We start from the raw sequence: 24,786 nt of genomic DNA on the forward strand, positions 1-24,786 counted from the left end.
TGTCTCCTCTATAAAACAGATAGTAACTTAGTAATTTTCCCCAATATTTTAAAGGAAATGTCTATTCTCTTAACACCTTGTCTTTTCAGATTATTTGAGGTCATGATGTGTGATGAAAAGTAGAGCAAGTAAAATACTTTTATAAACCTTTTAATGAACTGATAGGTGAATACTGTCTTTAGGAAATGGCATTTGGAAATAATTATTAAACCACCTCTTAGAGATCACTGGGTTATTGGCAAAGATTGAAAAAGGAAGTCAGGAAGGACTTTATGCCAATGTATTCATCTCATATTTGGAAGATACACCAATTGTAAAGGTTCTAGTAGTTTAGGTGCATTTTATTTCACTATAAGTGTAATGTTAAAAAACTAAATGTAAAATTTCTCTCTTGCCAAGTCCCCAACATATACTTCCAGAGATGTGACCTTTTCTGATTTTTCTTAAGAGAAACCTTTTTTTTAATCCTCAGAAAGGTGCATTGCTATTTCGCTCTAGTTGGTAGTGTATTCAGTTATCCAAGTTCTTGCAACATTGATACTTTGATTTATTTCTGTTATTAGTCTATCTTTATTTACCTGAATGAAAGGAATTGATCATTATTTAAAATGAAAAATAATTGTGTTTTAATGTTTCAAAATACTCATTTTTGCCTCCGTAGAAATGCTATATAAGTTGGAAAGATTTTAGTTAAGTATGCTTCCTGAGTATTCAGATAACTAAAGAACAGAAGTATAATCTGTAGTGGGGTCTTCAAACAAGGGTGTGCGTACTTCTGGGAGTCTTCAGCCTTCCAAGGGAAATGCAAACATAAAAACCTTTCCAGATCCTCAATTCCCATATATACCCTCTGTTAAAATGATTTCCCTAAAGAACATTTCCATGTTCAGTGAATTATGCCAGTTCTCCTTTTTTATCTTCTGCCTTTTCATAGTAACCCTTCTCCCACTTTACATAAGAAACCTGTGGCAGCTTCTGTTTTCCAGAAATGATCCCAATAGTATTTCAGGTCCCACCTACTCATCCAGAACCTTGCACTACCCCAAGATGTGGAGTTACATCCCTTCCCTTGCAACCTGAACAGATCTTTTTCTGACTGCTCTACTTAAAATATGGTAGAAGTTAATTTTCATTAATGACAGAAGTGTGGTCTTAGAAGTGGGTTATATTGGCCAATGTGGAGATGTTCAGAATTCAGATGTATTGTCAAGTAGGAGATAGTATAATGATAGTTCTTGTTTAATGACCTTGCCTTTTTTTTTTCCTGATCAAAAAATCATTTTCCCTGTGGGTGAATCGTGAAAGTAAAGCAAAGAGCAAGAACATAACATGAAGGTAAAGGTACCTTATTTTTAGGTAACAAAGAAATGATAAGATTATTTGCCTCGTCTGTCTTAGAATATTCAAAATTGGTTCAAAAGCATGATGGGTTGTGGTAAATGCTGCCAAGCAAACTTTTTTCACCATTCTCAATAATGGGAAAGAGCCTGATAAATATGTCTCAAACCTGTCTCAATGGCATAATTAGCATGTTTTCAAGGAGGAAGAAATTAAAAGTTTCATGTTTATTTCTGACATACTAATACTAGATTTTCAAATGAATAGATCACATACCAAAGGTAAGTTCATGATTGCATATTTTCCAGAGCATTTTTCAGGTTTCTTAGGAGAAACTTATTAAACTTTGCCAGTTCCTTACTAGATTCTATCAATCCTTATTAATTTTTTACCTAGCTCAAGTCTCCTCCTTATTTCCTATGCTTTTTTCATACTTAATATGTATTTGCGTTTAAATTAACATATTCCGTTTATTTACAATAAAACCCATAATAGTCATTGGTACACTTCACATATTCCCTGAGCTTACTAGTGATTCAATATATTTTTCCTCCTAATTTCCACAACCTAAATTTTCATCTAATCTAAGGCACTATTCTGTGATTCACTGTTACATACCACTTAGTAAAAACACTACACACTAAACTATGATATGCCATCAACCATTAAGATGCATCCCAATTTCAGAAATGTTAAAATGTGTATCTTAGTTTGATAAAAATACCATAAACAATAATCACAGAAGCATAACATATATAGGTAAATGGAATAAATATTCCCAAAATGTACCCTAAGACATAGTACAGTTAACTTTAGAAAATCAGCTTTACTTAGTTATGATTAATTCTTCCTTTTAAGATATTTTATATTTTATCCTAATTCTGTAAAAAATATAACCTTTTTAAACGTCAAGTTTCTAATCTGTATATAATTATTCTCAAGAAATCTTTGCAATTTCCAATTTTCTGGGGGGCATATTTTCTCCATTTTGTCTTAATTTTAAGCTCTATAAGCAAGATGATTCTATTTAGAAAAGTCATAGGTAAGTTTTTATAATAAACATCTTTGGTTAACTTTCCAAAGAATTGAGAAGGAAAATGGCTTGAAAACAAGGTCTTTAGTGAGGGTAGTTTTCAGTTCTTTGCTTTGAACAAAATTGAAGAAACCTCCATCAGATTGTCGATTAAAATCATTAAAAATAATTTGATGACAGAGCCAGTTTATAATTGTAGGCTTATAACAAAAGGAATCCAAGAATTCAGTGGCATCACTACAACAGAAATTTTTCTATCCCTTTTTCCTATATATGTGAATGAATTTTCTTAGCATTTATACATACATATTACATATTTATACATAATATATGTTATATATGTAAACATTTTATATGTTATATATTACATTATATATAGAAGATAGTAAAATAGATGTCTTATTCTAGCAACTAGCAATATTCATGAAAATAAGAAAATCCAGCACTATCCTCATTAAGATACATTTCCAATAAAGCAATTTTGTGTTTTTAATAATTTATTAAAATAATATATTTATATTTTTATCATTTGAATGATAATGATAATCTAAACATTCTTCAACACTTGGAGTATATAGTTACTGGAAATGTATTTTTTTAATTTCTAAAAATATTTTTATTTTAATAAATGTTTTTCATGTATTTTGAGTCAGAGATGTATAATAGACTATTAGTAAAAGACTTTCGAGCAATACACTATATTACAACGAGATAAAATTACGTGGGAAAGTATAATGGAGATATTGGAAATAGCATAAAATTTCAATAACTATTTTAAGAAGTGATGGTGAATGTTAAATTGCTGTGATGTATCAGCTGGATACCTTTATAATGCTATGGATTTAGCTTAAAATATCAGTATTACAGAAGTGACCTTTACAGTAGAGAGAATATATGACCAAAAATTTTAAAGGTCTACAACAGAGGAGGAAGAAAGGGAGTATAGAAAACCATAAATCCAAAAGAAGTCAGGGAAGGGAAAAAAAGTAAAAGTGATAGTAGTAAGTTCAAATGTATCACAATGAATCTAAGAAAAAATCTGTTTTAAAGAAACATCAGATTGGATTAGGAAAATGGAATCAATCTATTTGCTGGTTTTAAAAAGATACATCTAAAATTAAAGGATAAGATAAAAGGTTATACAAAAATTCAGCACATCTGAAATCTGTGGCGATTTCAGCACATCTCTACCAGACATGGATAGTCATATCAAGCAGATGTGGAATTTGTAAGGATAGAGATAAAACAGAGATTATGTGTATGTATATATATATCCATTCTTTCCAACTACACACAGCATATAATAATTTTGATAAGTGTTCTAAATGACAAAGTGCAAATTTCAAAGATGTGATTGATATGCAGATCAAGTTCTCTGACAAAATGTTTAATAAATTTAAGAATGAAAAGTACCCTTCATCAAAAAATAATGAATAAATCAGTGAAACAGAAGACAAACTGTAGAGAACATTAAGAAAGCAAAAGCCTACTATTTGGATAAACTAAACAAAAATTAATGAAAGGGGGAAAATGACAGAAGAAAAAATATAAACAGTATTAACCTTTGGTGTAACATCTGAAACTATGCAAAAATAAAAGACTACAGTAAGAAAATAGTAATGGGAGGAGTCACCTAGAAGGATGATACAATAGTGAAATAAATCCTCATTATTGCATCATCCTGTTTTTATTGCATTTCCCCAAGTACTGCATCATATTTTAAAAGATCTACAAGAAGTCTCAAGACACAATCCATGTAAACATTTTTTTAAGCTTTCACTGAGCACAGTTAGGAATTTGTCATTTTTTATTTTGCATTCATAGTGGTAAAGAAAAAGTTAGCAGGTATTTCACAAGCACTGTGGATTTTAACCTTAACTATAAATTTTCAGATGACAGTGCCCTAGAAAATTTTTCTGAAATTCAAGAATCTGTGAATGAGCAATGTATTTCTAAGGACAAAGGAAATATGTAATCTCACATAATTTGTCATCCAAAAGAAAGGACTTCATCACACTACTGTGTCACAAAAATATCTTTTGTGTTCATCAAAATTTACATGATCGAGTTTGTAAGACAAAATTTAAAGGCAGGTGCATATTTAAAGGTAATTGAAATGAAATAAATGATGTAAAAGTGAGTAATCAGTTGGATTGACCATTTTAATTGGTGTTTACAAATCTAAAAGTGAAAATATTTTGGAGTTATGAAGCACAGAAGATAGACTATATTGCATTTTGAAGATACAAGTCTAAGAAGAACCCTTAGATCTCAAACCATTACTAATCCAAAGCCCACTAGAGATCTTGAAATCTGGAGTCAAAATTTATAAGTTGAGTATGTTCTAGGCTCATGACAGTTAAGGAATGTTTATTATATTCCAGGTACATTACCAGTATCTTCTATATTAATACCATGAAAACCAGGAAAATAACAAAAATTGGGATTTGCTGTGTTCATATTTTTATTCAGATTTCTAATAAAGTTGCTTCTAACTACACTGTACATTTTGCTAAATAACTTAAAATACACAAAAATTAAAAGGATGTGTTGGCCCCAGATAACAAATGATGGGGTTTTTTTTTCCCGGTATACTAAGGATTAAGATGAACAAATTATATTACTACTGACAGAGGCTTTGAAAGTCACTCAAACATTGTACGGCCAGTATATTTGAAAACAGCAGAAACGAGTAATTTTTTAGAAAAGGACATGATCCAAATTGACTCAAAAAGAATAGAAAGCCAGAATAAACCAATAGTCATTATAGATATTAAATTGATAATCATTTTCCCCACAAATGACACCAGACTTACCAAGCCTTCCTGGAACACCTAGTCCCTGTATTACAAAAAAACTTTTACTAATAAAAAAAAGAAGAAACAAAAAGTATCCAACACAGGCTACAACCTTGGTATTAACTTGATCTCAAACCTAGCCAAGCACCTATTAATGGAAACTGTACAATATTTAACTTACGGACATAGTTGTCAAAAATCTTAAGGGAGACACCACAATTCAGCAATTACAAAAAAATCAAAGTGGGGTGCCTGGGTGGCTCAGCCTGTTAAGCATCCGACTCTTGGTTTCAGCTCAAGTCATGATCTCAGCTTTGCAGGTTCAAGCCCCACATCGCACTCTGCTGGTGTTCAGAGCCTGCTTGTGATTCTCTCTCTCCCTATCTCTCTCTCTCTGCCCCTCCCCCGCTTGCTCTCTCTTTCTCTCAAAATAAACTTAAAAATGTTTTAAATAAATAAAAATATTTGTGCATAAATTTATTTAACGTTGTGACAGGTCAATTTGCTCACAAACTTTGTATAAAAACCTGCTGACCATGAACTCAGCATAAAAATATTTTTAAATCTTACTGAATACAGTACCTGAAAGCCTCCCTGCAAAAATTATGTTTGCAAATAAGAGTTATTTTCTTCTGCAGTACATAACCTAGAAAAATACTTCCTCTTGTATTTTTGCAGAGACGTATTCAAGAATGTTCTTTGCAGTGATGTTTGTAAGATCAACAGATTGGCAATAATCTAAATGACCATCGATAGGAAAAAGGTTAAGTTGTAAATGTGCAAAATGTAGTAGAATTCACCAGTGAAATTAATTTAAGCTACAGACACAATATTAATACATCCAAAATAATTTTATGTAAAGAAGAGCAAAGAAAACCCATGTGCTATTCTTTACATGAAAATATAAGTCTGCCAAACAGTGTATGAAACCATGAAAGTAAGAAATCCTATTCATGATAGTAATTATTTTGGGGTAGGGAGATAGAAGCTTCAGATAAATTTGGGTGGATGGGCAGATGGGTGTATATTACAGGCTATCAAGAGTTGGAAAATATTAAAATTTATAAAGACTGGCTATGAGATACTTTTTTCTCATTTCTTCAAAATATTTCATAACAAAAAATTTACTCTGATCGCTTAACTTACTGTAAAATGCCAGAATCACCCAGATTAAAAAAAAAAAATTGCAAGATAGAATACTGGACAATATCTTATGAACATAGATGCAAAAATCAAAAATATTAGCAAATTGAATCCACCAGTGTATTAAAAGAGTTAACATGAACAAGTGGGATTCCACATATTCAAGTCTGATTCAATCTTCAAAAATCAATGTAATTCATCATATTAACAGGCTAAAGAAGAAAAATCATATGGTCTTATCAATATAGGCAGAAAAAGTATTTGACAAAATCCAACACCCATTAATGATTAAAACTTTCAGCAAACTAGGAATAGAAAGGAAGTTTCTCAGCTTGAGAAAGAATATCTACAAAAACCTACAGCTAATATACTAAGTGGTGAGGAAAATAAGTTTCAACCAAGATCAGGAACAAAGCAAGGATATCTCCTCTTAACATGACTTTTCAACATTATACTGAAGTTTCAAAAAAAAAAAAAGTATACAGACTGAGAAGAAAAATTAAAACCTATTCACAAATGCCACTACTGTCTATGTAGAAAATCACAAATAATCCAAAAACAAAACAACAAAACACCCTGGAGTAAGCAATTACAAAAAGGTTGCAGTATACAAAGTTAATAGCTTTCTTGTATACCAGTAATGAATGATTAGAATTTGAACTTAAAAATCCAGTACAGCTTACATTAGCATCAAAATAATGTAATAATACTAATAAGCAACACTGAATTATAAATCTAGCAAAATGTATGTAAGATCTCTATGAGAAACTACAAAACTGGTGAAAAATAGAAAACATTTAAATAAATGGAGACAGTCCATGTACACAGGTAAAAAGACTCAATATTGTCAAGGCACCAGTTCTTCCCAATTTGATTTATAGATTCAATGCAATCCCAGTCAAAATGCCAGGAAGTTAAATATTGACAAAATGATTCCAAAGTTTAATTATAAAGGCAAAAGAGCCAACACGATTATTAAAGAACATAGTTGAGGGGTGCCTGGGTGGCTCAGTTGGTTAAGCGTCTAACCTCGGCTCAGGTCATGATCTCACGGTTTGTGGGTTCGAGCCCCGTGTTGGGCTCTGTGCTGACAGCCAGCTCAGAGCCTGGAGCCTGCTTCCGATCCTGTGTCTCCCTCTCTCTCTGACCGTCTCCTTCTCATGCTGTCTCTCTCTCTCAGAAGTATATAAAACAAAAAAAAAAAAAACAAAAAGAACATAGTTGGAAGACTGACACTATCAGACCTCAAGACTTCCTATAAAGCTACAGTAACCAAGACCATGTGGTATTGGTGAAAGAATAAACAACCAGGTCAATGGAGCAGAATACAGGCACCAGAAATAGACCAACAGAAATATAGTCAGCTGATCTTTGATGAAGAATCAAAGGCAATTCAGTGGAGAAAGGACAGTCTTTCAACAAATGGTGTTGGAACAAAAGGACACATATCTTACACCTTTCAAAAAAAAAAAAAAGTTAACTGAATAAATCACAGACCTAAAGAGAAAACACAAACCTATAAAAGAAGGTAACTTACAAGAAAATCTAGGTTACCTTGGCTGTGGTGATGACTTTTTAGATACAACACTAAAAGTATGATCCATAAAAGAAAACAGAAGTTAAACTTCATTAATATTGGAAAATTCTACTCTGCAAAAGACCTCATTCAGAGAACGAAGAGACAAGCCATGGATGGGGAGAAAATACATGCAAAACAATGAGATACCAGTTGACATGGGTAATCCAGTGGCTAAAATTTGAAACACCAACAACACTAAATATTTCCAGGGATATAAAGCAACAGGAACCCTCGTGCATTGCAAGTGAGAATGCAAAATGATGCAGCCACTTTGGAAGACAATTTGGCATTTTCTTAAAAAACTAATTGAACTCCTACCAAATGATCCAGCAGTCACATTGCTTGGTATTTACCCAAATGAGTTGAAAACTTATGTCCACACAAAAACTGCACATTTGTGTTTATAACAGCTTTATTCATAATTGCCAAAACTTGGAAGCAACCTCATGTCCTTCAATAGGTAACAGACTATGGTACATCCATACATTGGAGTTATCCAGCAATAAAAAGAAAAAATCAGTTATCAAGTCACAATCATGGAGAAAACTTAAAAGCATATTGCTAAATGAAAGAAGTCAATCTGAAAACCTACGCATACTATCATTCCACAAATGTGACATTTCAGAAAAAGCAAAACGATGAAAACAGTTAAAAAGACCAGTTGTTGCCAGAAGCTGGTGGGGGGAGAGAATGAATAGGTGAAGCACAGAGGATTTCTAGGGCAATGAAACTATTCTGTGTGGCACTGTGGATACGAGTCATTATACATTGGCCCACACCCATAGAATGTACTGCACAGAGTAAACTCTAATCTGTGACTTTGTATGTTAAATAACATATTCATAATGGTTCATCAGTTATAACCAAGGCACCACACTAATGCAAGACGTTAATGACAGGGGAAATGGGGGTAAAAGGAGAAAGAGAGGGTATATGGGAACTTTCTGTGTTTTCTGCTCATTCTTCTGTAAACCTAAACTAGGAAAAATAAAGTGTATTAATTTAAAAAAATTTTTTTTTTACTTTGACTTCAGTGTTGAAAACAGAATGAATGAGTTGACAGTAGATTCCCAAAGACCATTTAGTAAACCACAGAGATAACCAGGGTCAGAGATGATCATGCATTGCATTGAAATAGTGACAGTAGAGCTAGAAATGGATGGATTCCAGGAAAAAGGAAGTTTAAGGTATTAGTCCTACAACTTCTTACTTTTTTTTTAAGTGTATTTATTTATTTTGAGAGAGAAAGTGAGTGCACACAAGTAAGCAGGGGTGAAGCAGAAAGAGAGAAACAAGTATGCCAAGCAGGGTCTGAGCTGTCAGCACAGAGCCTGACTGAGGGCTCCACCCCACACACCATGAGATCATGACCTTAGCCGAGATCTAGAGTCAGACTCTTAACTGACTGAGCCACCCAGGTGCCCCCCATGGCTTATTTCTTCATGAAACAAAGTATAATCCCTTCTTTGTTTTTCTTGCATACATTAGCCTCTTATGTAATCTGCGTTAAATGTTTGTAAATGCCGAGAATTGAATTGTCACTGTAGCATCTTAATTCTGTATACCTTTAAATACACATTTATACATTTAATATATACATTTGCAGAAGTCATTCAACACAAATTTTAAAAACATGTGTAAGTAAATAATTTGGCCTTCAACTTTCACTCACCTTCCATTGTTAGAAAGATGTTTTGTTTTTTTTAAATGCTCCAACTCCTTTGCGCTCAGTCTCTCCATATAAATCTGGTTTTGCCAAGTAGACACACTTGCCCGAGATTTGGGAAGTAGAAGTTAGTCAGAGTCCATCTTCATTGTGGACTTCTGGCTGTTGCCACTGGTTAGGAAGATTGCAGTTTTCCTGAGAAGATTCCAAGACTCATTTGCAGCTTTCTAGGTGTCTCTGACTTCGTGACCTAATTCCCTAGGGCCTGTATGTAGTTGTCGTCCTGTTACCTAGATGCAGCTGCTGGCAGTGGTGTCCTCAGTTCAGTGCAGTAACTTCCAGGGGATGACTTCTGTATTTTCAGAGAGCTTTCCAGGGGCCCAAATTAAATCCTCCCCTTCAGTCATTTAAGTGGTGTTAAAAGACCTTCCCATTTAATAAATACAGTGAATTTTGTTTCATGCCTTGGATTACTTAGATGTAACACAATCCATAGAGATTTTAAAAGTAAAAATTGGCTGTTATCTGGAAATCCTTAAGTTTGTTTTTGTAATGGAGGAATGAGGAATGGAAAGAGAACTGATAGATGTCCCACGAGGACGAAATTGTTAATGTACAGCACAGCTTTCGTTACCTCAGCATACAGCTTCAGTGAATGTCAGGGCCACATTGATTATCCAAACCCTGCTAGGTTACTAACTTTTTCATAGTTACGACTCATGAAAGAAATACCAAAGCCCAATGCCTCTGAGGCTAGGGTAAAAAGTCAAAACTGTCAAAATTTTATTTTTCTTTAGGTGAGCATATTGTCTGGGATAAATATATTTGGTGGAGTTTTATGACTCTAGCATTCATATTTCTTGCTCTTTTTTCATTTTATAATTAGGATCAGCTTACACCATAAAAAAGTATCAGCATGCATTCCGTTTGTTTGGTTCTGATTTTACCAAATGGCCCTTAAGCATGTAAGATCTGTAGTTTGATGCTGCAAAAGCAACATTTAAGTAAATACTGCCTATTACCTTTCTCTTTGGTCTTTTAAATTGTTATTAATCCTTTGGAAGTCGGAATCCTTAATACGTCTTGTAGAACAGTGAGCTATATGTTACTGAAGCATCTTTAACATTCAACTACCAGACAGAGGACTTCAGGGGAAGGGGAAGAGCCATTTCTCTTGCTGTCCTTTTCCTACCTGCTTTTACATGTGACAGAAGCTGAGAAATTAAGCCAACTTACTCTTTGTAAGTTGGAATAAAATGCCCATTGCAGAAGTACAATAATGCCAGATTTTCCATTTTTCAAATGACTCCTTGAAATCTGGGTGTCATTACAAAACTCCTCTCCCCCCAGTTTCAAATTAATTCTTTAAAAGTTTAAACACTGTGAGCCAAAGAAAACCACCTATCAGCTGAATCCCAACCTTGGGTCATCAGTTTATGACTTTTGTTCTGAGTGATTAGCAGAGAAATGTACATGTGTTGACCCTTGGCAAGTACTTTTTGTTGTTCCTCAATAAATGCAGGAGTCAGGGATAGGAGAGGGGATATACTTTTTAAGCTAGGATTGGAATCTCTTGAGTAACTTTTCCAAATATTCCCCAAATATGTAGGTATAAAGGAATTCTCATTGTTGGTTGATATTCTTCATGTTAGGACCAATTTTGTAATTCAACAAAGTTTGATGAATGATTGGGATCATGTTTTTCTTTCAACACAAGAGCCTATAGAACATGTGATGAAATTCCCACTGAAGGACACTATTGTATTATGAATCCCGAATTTAAAACCATGACCGACCTCATCTCAGACTTTGGTACTATGTAGTGTGCTGTAATTGTTTTAAACTTGTAACCCAGAAAATGAATTGGACCAAAAATCAAAGCTATATAGGGGATAGATGTTAACAAAATAAAAGTTTGTACATTGCTAGAGTTTTCTCTCAAAAGCCACATGTTTTTCAAGCCTATCTTTCATGAAATATTCTACATGCTTATCATGAGCAAAGTGTTTATCACTTTTCAGCTATATGGCATGGATTAAGAAAAAATCCTAGTGGCTCAGTCTGTGACTTGAACTGATTAAATTATCTGACTAACTGAGCAAGGCAAATTAAAATAACTAAGGTTCAGATGTTTTTAATTTGATTTTCTTTACCATAGATACCTCACCAGGACAGCAGTCTGTTTGCTACTTCCAATGACAGAAATAACCGTATGTCCTTATGAACAATTCAGAAATGTGTAAAGCAGGATGTAGAAGTCTTGAAACCCCAATCCAGGTAATAGATTAAATCTTTCCTAATATTTTAGATGCCCATAAATGGGTAAGGGGCATTAAAGAATCTACTCCTGAAGTTATTGTTGCATTATATGCTAACTTGGATGTAAATTAAAAAATAAATTTTAAAAAAGAATTAAAAAAAAAGATTTTAGATGCCCAAATACGTTTTTAAAAGGTATCATACTAGATACACAGTTTAGCATTAACCCACTCCAGTTAGAAATTTTTGAACTAGCCTGCATTCAAGTTGCAAGGTTCAGGAACTCCAATTTAAATTGATCTGTACAGCAAACGTACTTTATTGACCAAGTCCAAGGCTAGCTGTAGAGTGGAGCTTAGATGTTATTCAGTTTGAGTTTGCTCTCTCTGGGTGGTTGTTCCACTCTTTCCTGTCTTGGTGCCATTGTCTAGCAGACTCTTCTTCCTTCATGACAATGAGGTTGATACAACCCCTCTCATCAATCTTACTGGAAAGGAGAGATTCTACCTTCTTAAAGTTTCACAAGAGTCTGGGAATTTGAGTCTCACAGGCTTCGATCGAGGGACATATCCATCTGTGAAACTGTGACCCCAAGAATGTGACCTTGATCAGTGGGGCAAGCCTGGGGCACTCACCGTCCGCAGAGGCAGAGGAGAGCCCATGGCTCTCTGAAACGTGAAGACTGAGGGCAAAGGGATGCATGGTTTCCCAACAGAAAGCAGAATGTTCTTGCCAAAGGGGAAACGAATGCAAAGAAAGAAAAGATGTTCCATCTCCCGAAAGTCCAGTTTCCATATATGGGTTTCTTTTTACATACACTGTTTTCAGTGGGTTGGTTTATATTTTTAACGTTATACTTACAGAAAGTTGCAAGGATAGTACAGAGAGTTCCTTGTATAGCCTTTATACAACTTTCCCTGATATATACTAAGCTGCAGACTATTTGGATTTCATCAGTCTTTCCATTAATGATCTTCTGTTCCAGGATCCTATCCAGGATTCCATATTGCATTTAGCCTACATATACGTTTAAAAAAAAACAGTCACACCTGATAAAATATAACTACCATATATGACAAAACACATCTTCTTATAGAGACAACTCTGTCTCATTATTCATTCACACTGAAGTTCAAGAAGACTCTGGAGGATACGTATTTCTCTTTTTGGGTGGCAAACTGAGACTAAATTACATACTTAACCCGTTCCTCCATACTCAAATAGGCAGTGGTGGAAAGGAAACAGGATATTTACAATTAGAAGGAGGAAGGGGAGGAGATGAAGAAGATGAGAGGGGAGATGGAGGAAGGAAGGATTCCATTAGGAGAGGAAGGAAATGAAAACATGTACATATAATATAGCCTAATTGAAAAGTATAGCAAAAACCCCCTATGGAGTTTTTTTTACTGGAAAGTAAAGTGAGTTTTTTCATCACCCATGGTTCTCTCTGAATCTCCTCTGTCTTTGGCAAATGATATCTGAGATGAACAGTGAGGTTTTTTTCCTTCAGGTGACTGCCGTTCTTTAACAGCCTCCTTCTTTTCCTGTGAAGTGTTCTGACTTTCTTGGACTGAGTGAAACTTTGTTTCATTTTACTGTCTCATTTGATATACTCTTATATTTCTACTTCCAGGGAAGGGTTTCCTTTTTATATAAAAGATCAGTATTTGTTCCTTGACTATTGAGCTTGTATGGTGTGCCAGACACAGTTCTAGAGGCTGGGAGTAGAGAACCATAGAACAAAACTAAACCAAACCAAACAAAAAACTGGTTCCCTTGGAGTTTATATGGGGGAAAAAGCCGATAAAGCAGAAAGGAGACATGAGCCAGAGGATGAGGCTGGGAGAGTGATATGGGCAGAATTTTGTCCCCTCGAAATTCGTATGTTGAAGTCCTAACCCCCCAATACCTAAGAATGTAACAAGGTGTTTATAGAGGTAACAATTAAAATGAGGCTGTCAGTGTGGGCCCTGGTCCAGTATGACTGGTGTGTGTGTGTAAGAGGAAACTGAGGCACACACAGAGAGGAGACCATGTGAGGACACGGTGAGAAGCCAGCCTTAGCACAGGAAGTCCTGGAGGTCTGAGGAGAGAGGGGAAGACCGTGAGGTGATCATGATCAGGATGAGAGAATGACAGGGACTAGAGAATTACGCAGTACTTCAACAAACCTAAAATGCCATTCGTTGAGAGACACATATTCACATGTTAAAATCAAGATAGAAACAGGCAAGAATGAGTAAGCCAGGAATTAAAATTTTGAAACAATGGGTGCCTCGTTGGTTATTGTGGGGAGCGTGAAGGGGAAGAAAAATTCAGTGGTCAGTAAATAATGACAGCGGGACAAGTGAGGTGAAACAGTCTGATGACACGCGAGTCAAAACTCATTTTCAAAATAAGGGGTCCCAATGCTGGCAGACATAGACCATTTCCTTGTAGCAAACGTAGAACTAGTTTACTCCTAATTCCTCTGATGGAGATCAAGAAAGAAATCATTTCTCTAAATTTGCAGATAGTAAATGTTAGTGTTTGGAGGAGAAAGAATAGATGAACCAACTACACACAGTTCTCTGTTAATCACTTCTTTCTGGTGTTTATGGTGATAGTTCGAGAGAGTTTTTATATTCTGTGGAAAGCCTCAAGGGTGAATGTTATTATTTGCTGACCTAGATTGATACCTTCCAACTTGAAATTTATTTTATTACAAAAATATGTTAAGATAAAAAGCAAGCATGAATGAAGCAGCAACACTTGCCCTTCACTACTCCTCCCCAATCTGTCAGTAACAACACTAAGTATTCACGAAGTACTTACTATATACCAGGCACTTTGAAGTTACAGAGCCCAAAAAACTTTAGTATTGTACCTGTTTCACAAATATGAAAACTGAGAATCAGAGTTTCACTAACTTGATGAAGGTGGTACAGATTAATACTTGGTAAAGCCAGGGTTTGATGCTGGCTTGGAAGCCTGCCTTTTAAAACTGTGCTATATAATAACCCACAACCAGTTTTAGTTTTCAAATATTTTTTTCTGTATACAATATATAGACTTATTTCGTTAACCAAATGGAATCATACTATACTTTTATCCATAACAATATTTAGCTCTTCTCCAATAGATGGATATTTCCATTTACTACATTGTAAATAATATTATTTATGAATAGTAGCTTCCCAGAAATGGACTTATTTTGTCAAAGTGCATTTTCTCTTCCTCCGGATTTATAATTTTCAGTCATTCAGTCATGGGTCATTCAGACCCATGAAAATGTGTATTTTAAACATCTGCCTCTTTTTGACTTAAATATTTGTACTTGCATATAACCGATTGTCCCAGAAAACTTAGTATCTGCTAGAGCGAGTCCAAATTCTTGTTTTTTTCAAAATTGTCTTTGCTATTCTTGGTCCCTTGTTCTTCTGTATAATACTAGCAACTTTCTCAAACTGCATATTCACGCTGATAATTTTCCTCTGGATTTCTGTTGCGTACCCTCCCTAGCAGTCAGAGTGTGCCATTAAGAACTTTTTCTTCCTTTCCAATCCTACTTTTCTCTTCCTTCCTCCTCCTCCCAGCTCTTTCCTAACTGTGTAAGAAAGACCTGGCACAACGTGTTGAATACCAAGTAGTAGCTAATAATGGGCATATTTGTCCATTCCTCATCTCAAAGTGAATGTGTGTTAACATTCTATCCCAATATATTGGTGGCATTAAGTTTTGGTAAAATAATAGCTATGTAACAGAACTGAAGCATCATTATTTTTTAAATGAGTCTAAAATAATAAACTTTACTACCAAAAAAAGCAGAAGGAAGTAGAAGATTAGGAAATAGGGAAAGTAGGCACATTTCTTTTTATATAAGTGACAGTCTATAGTAACTCCCTTATTCCTGACATTATTCATTGAAAAAATAGGTTTTCATATGTCTTCCAAACACTTAAAGCTGAATAGGAACATTACAAATCAACAGAAGACTCCCAAACACAAATTTTAAAAAAGAGAGTAAAAGAAACTAAGTTAGTAAAAGATTAAAAACAAAGCCAGCAAGCTAGCATTGAAAAAAAAAAAAAGGCAATAAGGGATGATGAAATAAACTTTCAGAAGACCAAGCGATAACATTAATAGTAATAATATTAAAACTGGACCTACTGGAATTAAAAGTTTTCAAAAACATGAAGAAATGGAACAGATTCAGTAGTTATGAACCTGTAACTGTTGAATATAGCACAGAATATATAAAACAAAAAGGATTAATAAGGAAAAATGCATAAGAGCAGCATGAGAATTTTTATTTCTCACTCCTTGAGAGAAGTATAGATAGTAGGTAAAGATGTAGAGAATCTCCCCAGTGTTCAATGGATAATATTGACTGACTGGTCATATGACAAACTGTACCAAAGGACATGCCCTGTGCCAGAGCACCCAGGAAATATTTATAAAATGTGTTTGGTTACCAGGCTAAAAAGAAACCCTTAATAAATTCCCAAAAGCAGACTGCATACACTGACTACATGTAATAGAAACTGTTAAGTTATTGGGGCGCCTAGGTGGCTCAGTTGATGGAGCGTCCAACTTCAGCTTAGGTCATGATCTCATAGCTAGCGAGTTTGAGCCCCACGTCGGGTTCTGTGCTGACACCTCAGGGCCTGGAAACTGCTTTGAATTGTGTCTCCCTCTCTCTCCGCACCCCCTACCCCCCACGCCTACTCACACACACTCTCTCTCTCTCAAAATAAACATAAAAAAAGAAACTATAAGTTATTAACAAAACACTAAAGTAAAAAATAAAATATATCCAGCCATCTGGAAATTCAAACACACGATCCTGAATAAGCCTTGGATCAAACAAGCTATCAAATCTGCAGCCACCAAATATTTAGAAAACAGTAATGAAAACACAGCATCCTCAACCTATGGAATGGAGCCAAAGAAAATAATCAGAATTCATAGCATTAACATGGTTTCAGAATTGAAGAAAAAAAAAAATTGGTCAATTGTTCAACTCAAGAGGTGGGAATAAGTAAGAGAAGTAGAAGAAAGGAATCAAGGTCAAAATCCTGAAATAAATGAGTAAACAAGTAATAGATCCTTCTTCGCTGGTGGTGAGAGAAAGGATGGAGGTAGAAGGGAGCAAACCGGAGTTAGTCTAATCAAGGAAAAGACACAAAAAGGATATTGATAATAGATAATATATGTATTTACAACACTGAGATTATTAAGTGCAACTATATGCTAAGAACAGTTTAAATATAACTTAGACCACATGACGAATTTCCAGAAAAAAGAAAATTACCAACATGTACTCAAGAAACAGAATGCTGAACAGAGCAAGAACATACAAGGAAATAGAAATATTATAAAAGAATTACCTTCAAGAAAAGAGTCAGGTGTATCTGGATATAAATAAAACAGCATCAACTTCAATAAACAATAATTCTCAATATATAAACTATTCCAAATCAAATAAAACAAGAGACAGTTTTCCAATTTATTCTGCACAGCTATCAAAACCTGTAAATTAAAACCAAACTTGTTTCTTATGAACAAACACAAATACAAAATCCTAAATACAGGGTTAGTCAACAGAATACAGCAGCATTTTAAATGAGCGGCTCAACAGTAGATTCTTATAACATAGTTGGTGTCTATTATCAATAGCTCAAAGGAGAAAATCTGTATAATTATAATGGTAGACACTGAAAAGTCATTTGAAAAAAAATATATAACATGTGATCCTAATAAATGGGCTTCATGAATAATGTTGACATACTAAAGCACTGTCAGCACAGAGCCACACACCATGAGATCATGCCCTGAGCCGAAATCAAGAGCCAGATGCTTAACCAACTGAGCGACCCAGACGCCCCATAAAGCATTCTATTTCTAATGTAAAGGTTAAAATTATACATGGCAGTGAAATACTATAAATTAGACATTCATAAAGTCAGAAACAAGAATGCCCATTATATTAAACTGAAAATTTCTAAAAATTAAAATGTCTCTGGTTAAAAAAAAAACACTGCTTTCCTATCTAAGCAGTGACTAGTTTAAAATATTACAATACTTATAATAATATGAAAAGGCCATTAATAAAGGTAACAACAATATTTTTTTTTGGAAACCTTAAAAAATTGAGAGCTACAGTAAAGAAAATTTTGGAACTTTTAATGAGGAACGTGCAAACTACCAATTCTGTGCTCTCATCGGAAAGACTCCTAAGTAAATTTAAACACAATGTTTCCAGTTAAAATCCAAACAAGATACCTTGGGGAAAGTGATCAAAATGATTCTGAAAGTCACATGAAAAAATAAACACGCAAGAATAGAAAACTTTGAAAAAGGGACAATTAAACTCTACCCTACAACAAATATTGTCTGCATTGTTCTAGGGACTAAAAATACAGTGATTAAAAAAAGGACTACAATGACCAATGCATATTTTATAAAGATATAATCCAACAGTAGAACTTGTAACAGAAGAGATCAGGGTGGAACACAACCGAAAGCCCAGAAATAGACCTGAATAAGACATGGATGGTATTTACAAACTACGATTAGGATGTACTGTTCACCAATGCTGCTTGCGTAACTAGGTTAGGCACTGAGAGAAAGCATGACGTTGTCCCTTACCTCACAAAACTAAATTCTAAAATGGTTTAGAATTAAGTGTAAAAGTAGAAAGCCAGAGAAGTAAAGTAAAATTCTGTGAATATTAATCTTGAAGAAAGCTTTTCTAAGGAGAAACCATAGGAAAAGATGAATAGAATTAGCTACATATATAATTTAAAATTTTTCCTACATCAAAGCACACCAGACAATATTTTTTAAATTATAGTTTACATAGGGCTATCTAATAATTAAACATGAACAGTTGATAAAACAAAATATACCTGGCTAACATGAATTTCATTAGTAATCAAAGAAATACAAATTAAAATGATTTATCATCTGCCAAACGGCAGATTTAAAAGTCTTAAATACCCGACATAGCTAAGTGAAAAGTAATAGGAATGAATGTAAAACTTGCAAACCCTTCCTGAGGGCAATTTGGATACAGCAGAAGTTTAGAAGTATACCCCTATATACCAGCAATTCCAAGGAAATCGTGTATATTTGTTTTTATGCAGATTTTCATCACACTGTTATTTATAACAGAAAAGTTAGAAATATTTTGTGTCCAGCAATAAGGAAACTTAAGGTACGGTTCTTCTTGTTATAAAGGAATAACTTACAATCATTAAAAAGAGTAAATTATCGACATAGCAGGATGTTCACAATGTGTTATTAAATGAAAAAAAAAACTACAAAGTTACGGGTAATATAAACCCATTGTTTTAAGAAAAAGATTAGATATGCATTGATAAACACCCATCAAAGTCTAAATATTAATGGTTATCTCTGGATGTGTTCCTACATTTTTAATATGTACCAGTCTAAAAAGAACAAAATAAGTATTCCAGTTTTTAGGCTTTGTCAATAAAACATGGCACGATGGGTAACAAGTAGTCATCTTTTTCAGATTATTCCTGAAAGTCTGTTCTGGATATAAGCAAGAATAAAACAAGGCTAAAAATGGCCTGGAATTCGTATGGTAGTTTATTTACAAACTATCAAATACAGCCTTTTGTTTTTTTGTTTTTAACAAATGGCTTATATTAAACACATTAGATTTAACAGTTACAAGACTTTACTAAAAGTTCTTGCAAAGAAGCACACCTTTACAATAAACTAGCTGTGAAAAAAAAAAAAAGAGGTGATTCACTTACAGGGCTTCATTTTGAATGCTACTACAACTAGGAATTGTTTTGACATGATGAAGTGGGGAAGACCCACAAAATTTGTTAGTCTCCATAATTTAAGGACAAGTTTTTGTATTGTCAAATTTTTGTCTTCTCCATCTTCAAGTGGATCCCTTGATAGCTTATTAATTTGTTCTTAATAGCTTTTATTTTTAATTAAAATAAAAGCAGCTTGAGAAATTATCTGGAGAGGCTTTGGTAAATGACAAACTTGCTCCCTCATGACACCACTGGAAAGTATAAAACCTTGAAAGGATTTAAAAGCAGTGTTTGCAGGCCTGCTAACATACACTTTCCTCCTCTAAACAGAAAACAAACTTAAATGAAAGATTCAGTCTCACTACCTAATCGTTAGGTATTTAAATGACTACTGTCATTAAAAAAAAAAAAAGAAAAGAAAAGAAACCTCCTTTTGAAGAACTATCTATCCTGTATAGGTTTCTAATTAAGTTTTCTAAAGTCTTGTTTTAGTCTATTTCTCTACTTTTTGAGTCGCTTTTGACGTTGACTTTTTAAAACCATTTGTGTTAAAGTAGTTGTTCGGTATTCTAAATTTAATTATTTTATTTCACTGTTTAGCACTGGTAACTTTTTTCCCTAAGGTTTATTTTGAGAGAGAGTGCACACGCATGAGCAGAGGAAGGGCAGAGAGAAACCCAAGCAGGCTCTTCACTTGTAACTATTTTAAAGTCCATTTTCTGGTTAAACAGTTATGTGTTTTCTGCAGAATTTAGGTGAGGCTTAGAGGAAGTGCCCTGGAAATCCATCTCTACATCTCATTTTTCTTGGCTGGAAAGGGGAGGGGACAGACCAGATGGTATTAGAATATTGGAAGGAACATCCTGTTCAGACTTTAAAATCTCAAAACCAGTATCCCAGAGGGTCAGCAGACCTTCATTCAGAACTGGTATTTCATTTTAACAAAAAGGGGGAGGTGGTGGCTATGGTGAAAAGTTGTGTAAAACTGGATTAAGCTCCTAGCAAACACAGCGAAACGTTGACTCTCAAGTTCCAGTGAGAGTAGTTTGGAAGCATTTAACCCATTTACCTTCCACCTTTCTTAAGAAATCCTGATATTTCCTACAAATTGGCCTATTACAAACTGGCCAGATGCAACTTAAAATTTTTCATCAGAGTTTCCAGTTGTTCTATTTTGTTCCCGAATGTTCTTTATTCAGATTTGACTTTAAAGTTTCACACTCACATTTTCGTTTCTTACATTCACTTAAGAGTGATGTAGATACAGCTGAAGAGGAACAAATACTACTTCCTAGCTTCTCCACACCCTGTTACAATCTGTCAGCCCACTGGAAGTGCGACTTAATGCCCTTCACATTAACTGACGTAGCCCAAGGCACTGAATATATACTCACTGACAGAATGAAGCCCTGAATCACAGCTAAAGCATCATCTTAATTCACATTCCACAAGCCATTTTCATCAATAAACCCCTTAAAATGAGTCTTAGAAATTTCATGGGTGACTACCATTCTCCAGACTTGAGTTGCATGCAGAAAATCTTGCTGCGTCAGGAGATATAAAAGGGAATTTCACATGAGGGAGATCATAAGTTTTCTTCTTTTGGTAGGTCAGTCTTCTATTTTCATCTTCATATTTGCAATCTGACTTACCTGTTTCTTTCCCCAAAACTTAAATAATATTTTATGTTCCTTAGATGTTATTCAAGAATACTCATGATTACTGCAATTATGACCTATGCAATTAGTGATTTCCATCCCAGCTCTTTTTACTAATCCATATTTAATAAGGTATTAAATGGCATGGAAGGATGCATTAAGATTTTTATTACCATAGTTCACCGACTGTTTCATATAATAATAACATCTCTGAATTTGGGAAGTATTTTACAATTATTGCATCTTAGCATTGTGTTGTGATTTAATTGGCAACATTTTTTCTAAGTGGTGCGTAAGATATTGGTATATTTTCACAATGAACTGTCTAAGGGTAATATTAGAAACCATAGTTCAAATTTCCAATTTCAAGTAACAATTTCCCTGTCTTCCCAGCCACTCTCCCAACATAAATATGTAACTGAAATGTTGGAAAAACTATCCAAACACAGTTCAATTTTATATAAAATATTTAATTTTTAAAACACAGGCTATTCATGTCACATAAATATCTTCAGTTGTAGGTTAGCTGCTATGGTCAGCAGAATTATCAAGTGTGACTATTAAGAATAACTTAGATACTGCCACTTATAGGAAAGTCTAAAGCGCTAAGACTCGCCATATTAAAATTTGAGATACTTGAATACTGTAGCTATTTTGCTAAATTTCAAAATATTTCTTCACTTCCTGCAATGTAGTTTTGTTAGTACTCAATATTCAAATAAAAGCAAAATAATTTTTCTTCCGTTCATTTTTCTCCCCAATAACAAAAAAAAACTCCATCAAAAAAATAAAGTGATCAACTGACATCAACTCATTTTATAGCAGTAGAATGGTAAAATATCCATTTTAAAATATCCTTACTGTCACCAAACTGTAATGCTTCCCATATCCTGTTTGAAATGAAGGTTCACAAGTCAGATAGAGGGCATGGGGTTAAATGACTGACTTTAGAACTGGAGCAATTTCCATTCTAAAACAGTTCTTCCAATTTACAATTCCAATCAAAAAATAAGTTACCAGGAGAACAGTTAAAACAAAATGGTTACTTGGCACAACTCTCATTTCCAGAGTTTATTTTTCCATTTAGTGATAATGGAAACGCTGGTTATTCACCTTTGGTTCCTTTTGAGAATTTATTATAATTGTGTGTGTGCGCATAAGCATGCACGAAAGTCAGTTAGACTTGACACCATGACAGCTTACATAGGGTTAGTCCATCTTTCACTGCTGCTTTTAATACAAGTAAAAAATGTTAAAATGAACTAAAGGTACTCTAAGTCTGGCAGAAGTCCTAATAAACCTCACAGAAGGTGAGAGGAAGGAAGAGAAGAGGTTTTCTCTCACTACGTTTTCTTTTTGCGTCAATAAATTCAATGTAGGCAAAGTTTCTAGTTAACAAACTGAACAGTTGTTTCTTAAAATGGGAATTGCGTAACTTAAAATATGATGTCTGCCACCCCTCCCCCCACGAACTTTAAAAGAATCAGGCAAATTCTGTTCGTCAAGCCTTACTTCTACACTACTGCCCTCCAATTCTCAAGGCAAAAGGCAAACAGGGACAATATGGCAGTCTGAGAAACGGTACTCGAAATTTCTCTTTTAGCTATTACTTTCAACCGCTTAAATGACATCACTTTTTAGAACCTCTTGGAAGTAACGAGGTACTGACTGGAGTTCTAATCCCTTTCTTTGCTCTCACTCTCCTCTATCAAGGTAAGGTGGTAGTGGAAGGTAACACAGCCCAAAGACAGGCAGGAAAGAAGAAAGTGTGGTAGGCAGAGGGAATGGATTTAGCAGGACTGAACAGGCAGCCAGCCCCTCAACACCGGAGAGCTCCCTGCCTCTTCAGTGCGGTATATTGATTCCCTTTAGAAGACAAATGGGTGTAAAGGTTAACTGCTTTTTCAGACCTTCAGCTTACCTGTTAAGGCACTTACTTACCCTCCCCACCCCATATTTTTCATATAAAACCCACTATTTCATTTGAATGTGTTTTGCTCGGCTATGATAATCTGCAAAATAAAACAAAAATAACATTGACCATTTTTTTTTTATAAAACTGTTGCATCAAGAGAAAGGTTGTGTTTTATTTTCTGAAGTGAGCACAAAGTACACCTTTCACAATAACACTGAAAGCAGGTGCAAAGACTGACAGTGACCTTTGACTAAAGGTAGCTTTGTAAAAAGAAAAATACCAAATAAATCAGTGCCCTTTCTGATTGTTGTAAAACTGGAGGAGGGGAGGGGTTGGTTGGTTGTTACATAAAAGTTGGTCCAAACTTACAAAAAAAGCACAAATGTGCATAGTTCAGAAGATCTGCAAGAGGGCCATAAAAGACTCTTATGTCCCTAGGATTAGCATCCACTTAAAACTGCAAGAATACAAAATAAAATTGTTAACTAGAATTTGTGAAGATGTACAATCAATAGATCTAGTTTTTAGAACAGCATGAATTTAAGCAAAGGTTTTTTTTTCTTTTTTTTTTTAACCATTGTATGCAAGACCCTTTTCCACATAAAAATAAAGCTGTTGTTGAATTAATATTATTCAAGTCTCTTGGATTGCTGCCTTAAATTGCAGCTTGAAAAGTCTTTCCAGATAAAAATGATGTGCCTGAGGAAAAACAGATACTCAGTACGGTAACCCTCTGCCTCGACCTCTGCCAGCTGATGTGCTAATGTGTCCCCTGTATCCTTGTGAATATCCAGGTCCTTGGGCAGGAGAAGTCCAGGTCTGTCCATGCATGAGGCCGGGGCCGCCCGGATTTTCCTGTAAGTTACCACCATAGTTATAGTTGTGCATCTTTGCTGGCAAAGGATGAGTACTCTCTGGCCCTGTGGGAGGGTCACTGCTGTTTGCCAGGACTGCAATGGGGCCATGGCTATATTCAAATCTATGGTCCTTGTCTCCACTAAACAACATGGGACCAGTGTTGAGGTAAATGTCTCCGTATCCAGCTACTGAACTGGGAAATGACTCGGAGAAGGCAGAAGGCTGAGGCGGCCCACCAGAATGAGATGAAGCAGTACTGTAGTTATCCAACGCCTGAATATCTGAGTTTCCCATGAAGCTACGTCGTTCCAACGGTGGAGCGGAGCTACTTCCTAGACCATCGCTGCTAACGTAAGGAGCGGAAGAGAAAGAAGAGGATCCAAAGTTGTCCTTGTAGTCTGACGCGGGTCCATAAGTGTCTCCTGCCTGGTAATCGATACCACTTTCTCTTTTGGGATCATCCTGGGGCTGATGCTGAGCGAGCAGCTGTAACAGGGCGGCTTTCACTCCGGCATGAGGGTCGGTTAACGAAGAACTAGTGGTGGGTGCGTGCTGGTTTTCTGTCCGATAATCCAGATCTTCTTCGGTGACCGGTGGTGGTTCAGGTGGTTCAGGAGGTCGCTGATCAGGAGGCAGAATACGAGGCCGGTCCGGTTCTGGGGTGAGCTCCAGTATCCTCATATCTTGGTGCTGAATGAGGTCATCTTGCCCTAAGTGAAACAAACCCCCCCAAAAAAGAGAGTCAAAAGTGACCATGGAAA

General features: G+C 35.0%; 1 protein-coding gene across 1 annotated transcript in view; it reads right to left on the reverse strand.

The window, feature by feature from the left end:
* Positions 1-23,319: 23,319 nt before the first annotated feature.
* Positions 23,320-24,786, reverse strand: part of CDK13 (cyclin dependent kinase 13) — a 115,266-nt gene continuing 113,799 nt past the window's right edge. The window contains exon 15 of the mRNA XM_077781157.1: positions 23,320-24,735. Within this exon, the coding sequence (XP_077637283.1) occupies positions 23,885-24,735 (851 nt within the window). The 3' untranslated portion in view covers positions 23,320-23,884. The remainder of the gene's footprint in view (positions 24,736-24,786) is intronic.

This window comes from Crocuta crocuta, unplaced genomic scaffold (genome assembly GCF_008692635.1).
Source record: "Crocuta crocuta isolate KB4526 unplaced genomic scaffold, BGI_CrCroc_1.0 scaffold108, whole genome shotgun sequence".
Taxonomy (NCBI): Eukaryota; Metazoa; Chordata; class Mammalia; order Carnivora; family Hyaenidae; genus Crocuta; species Crocuta crocuta.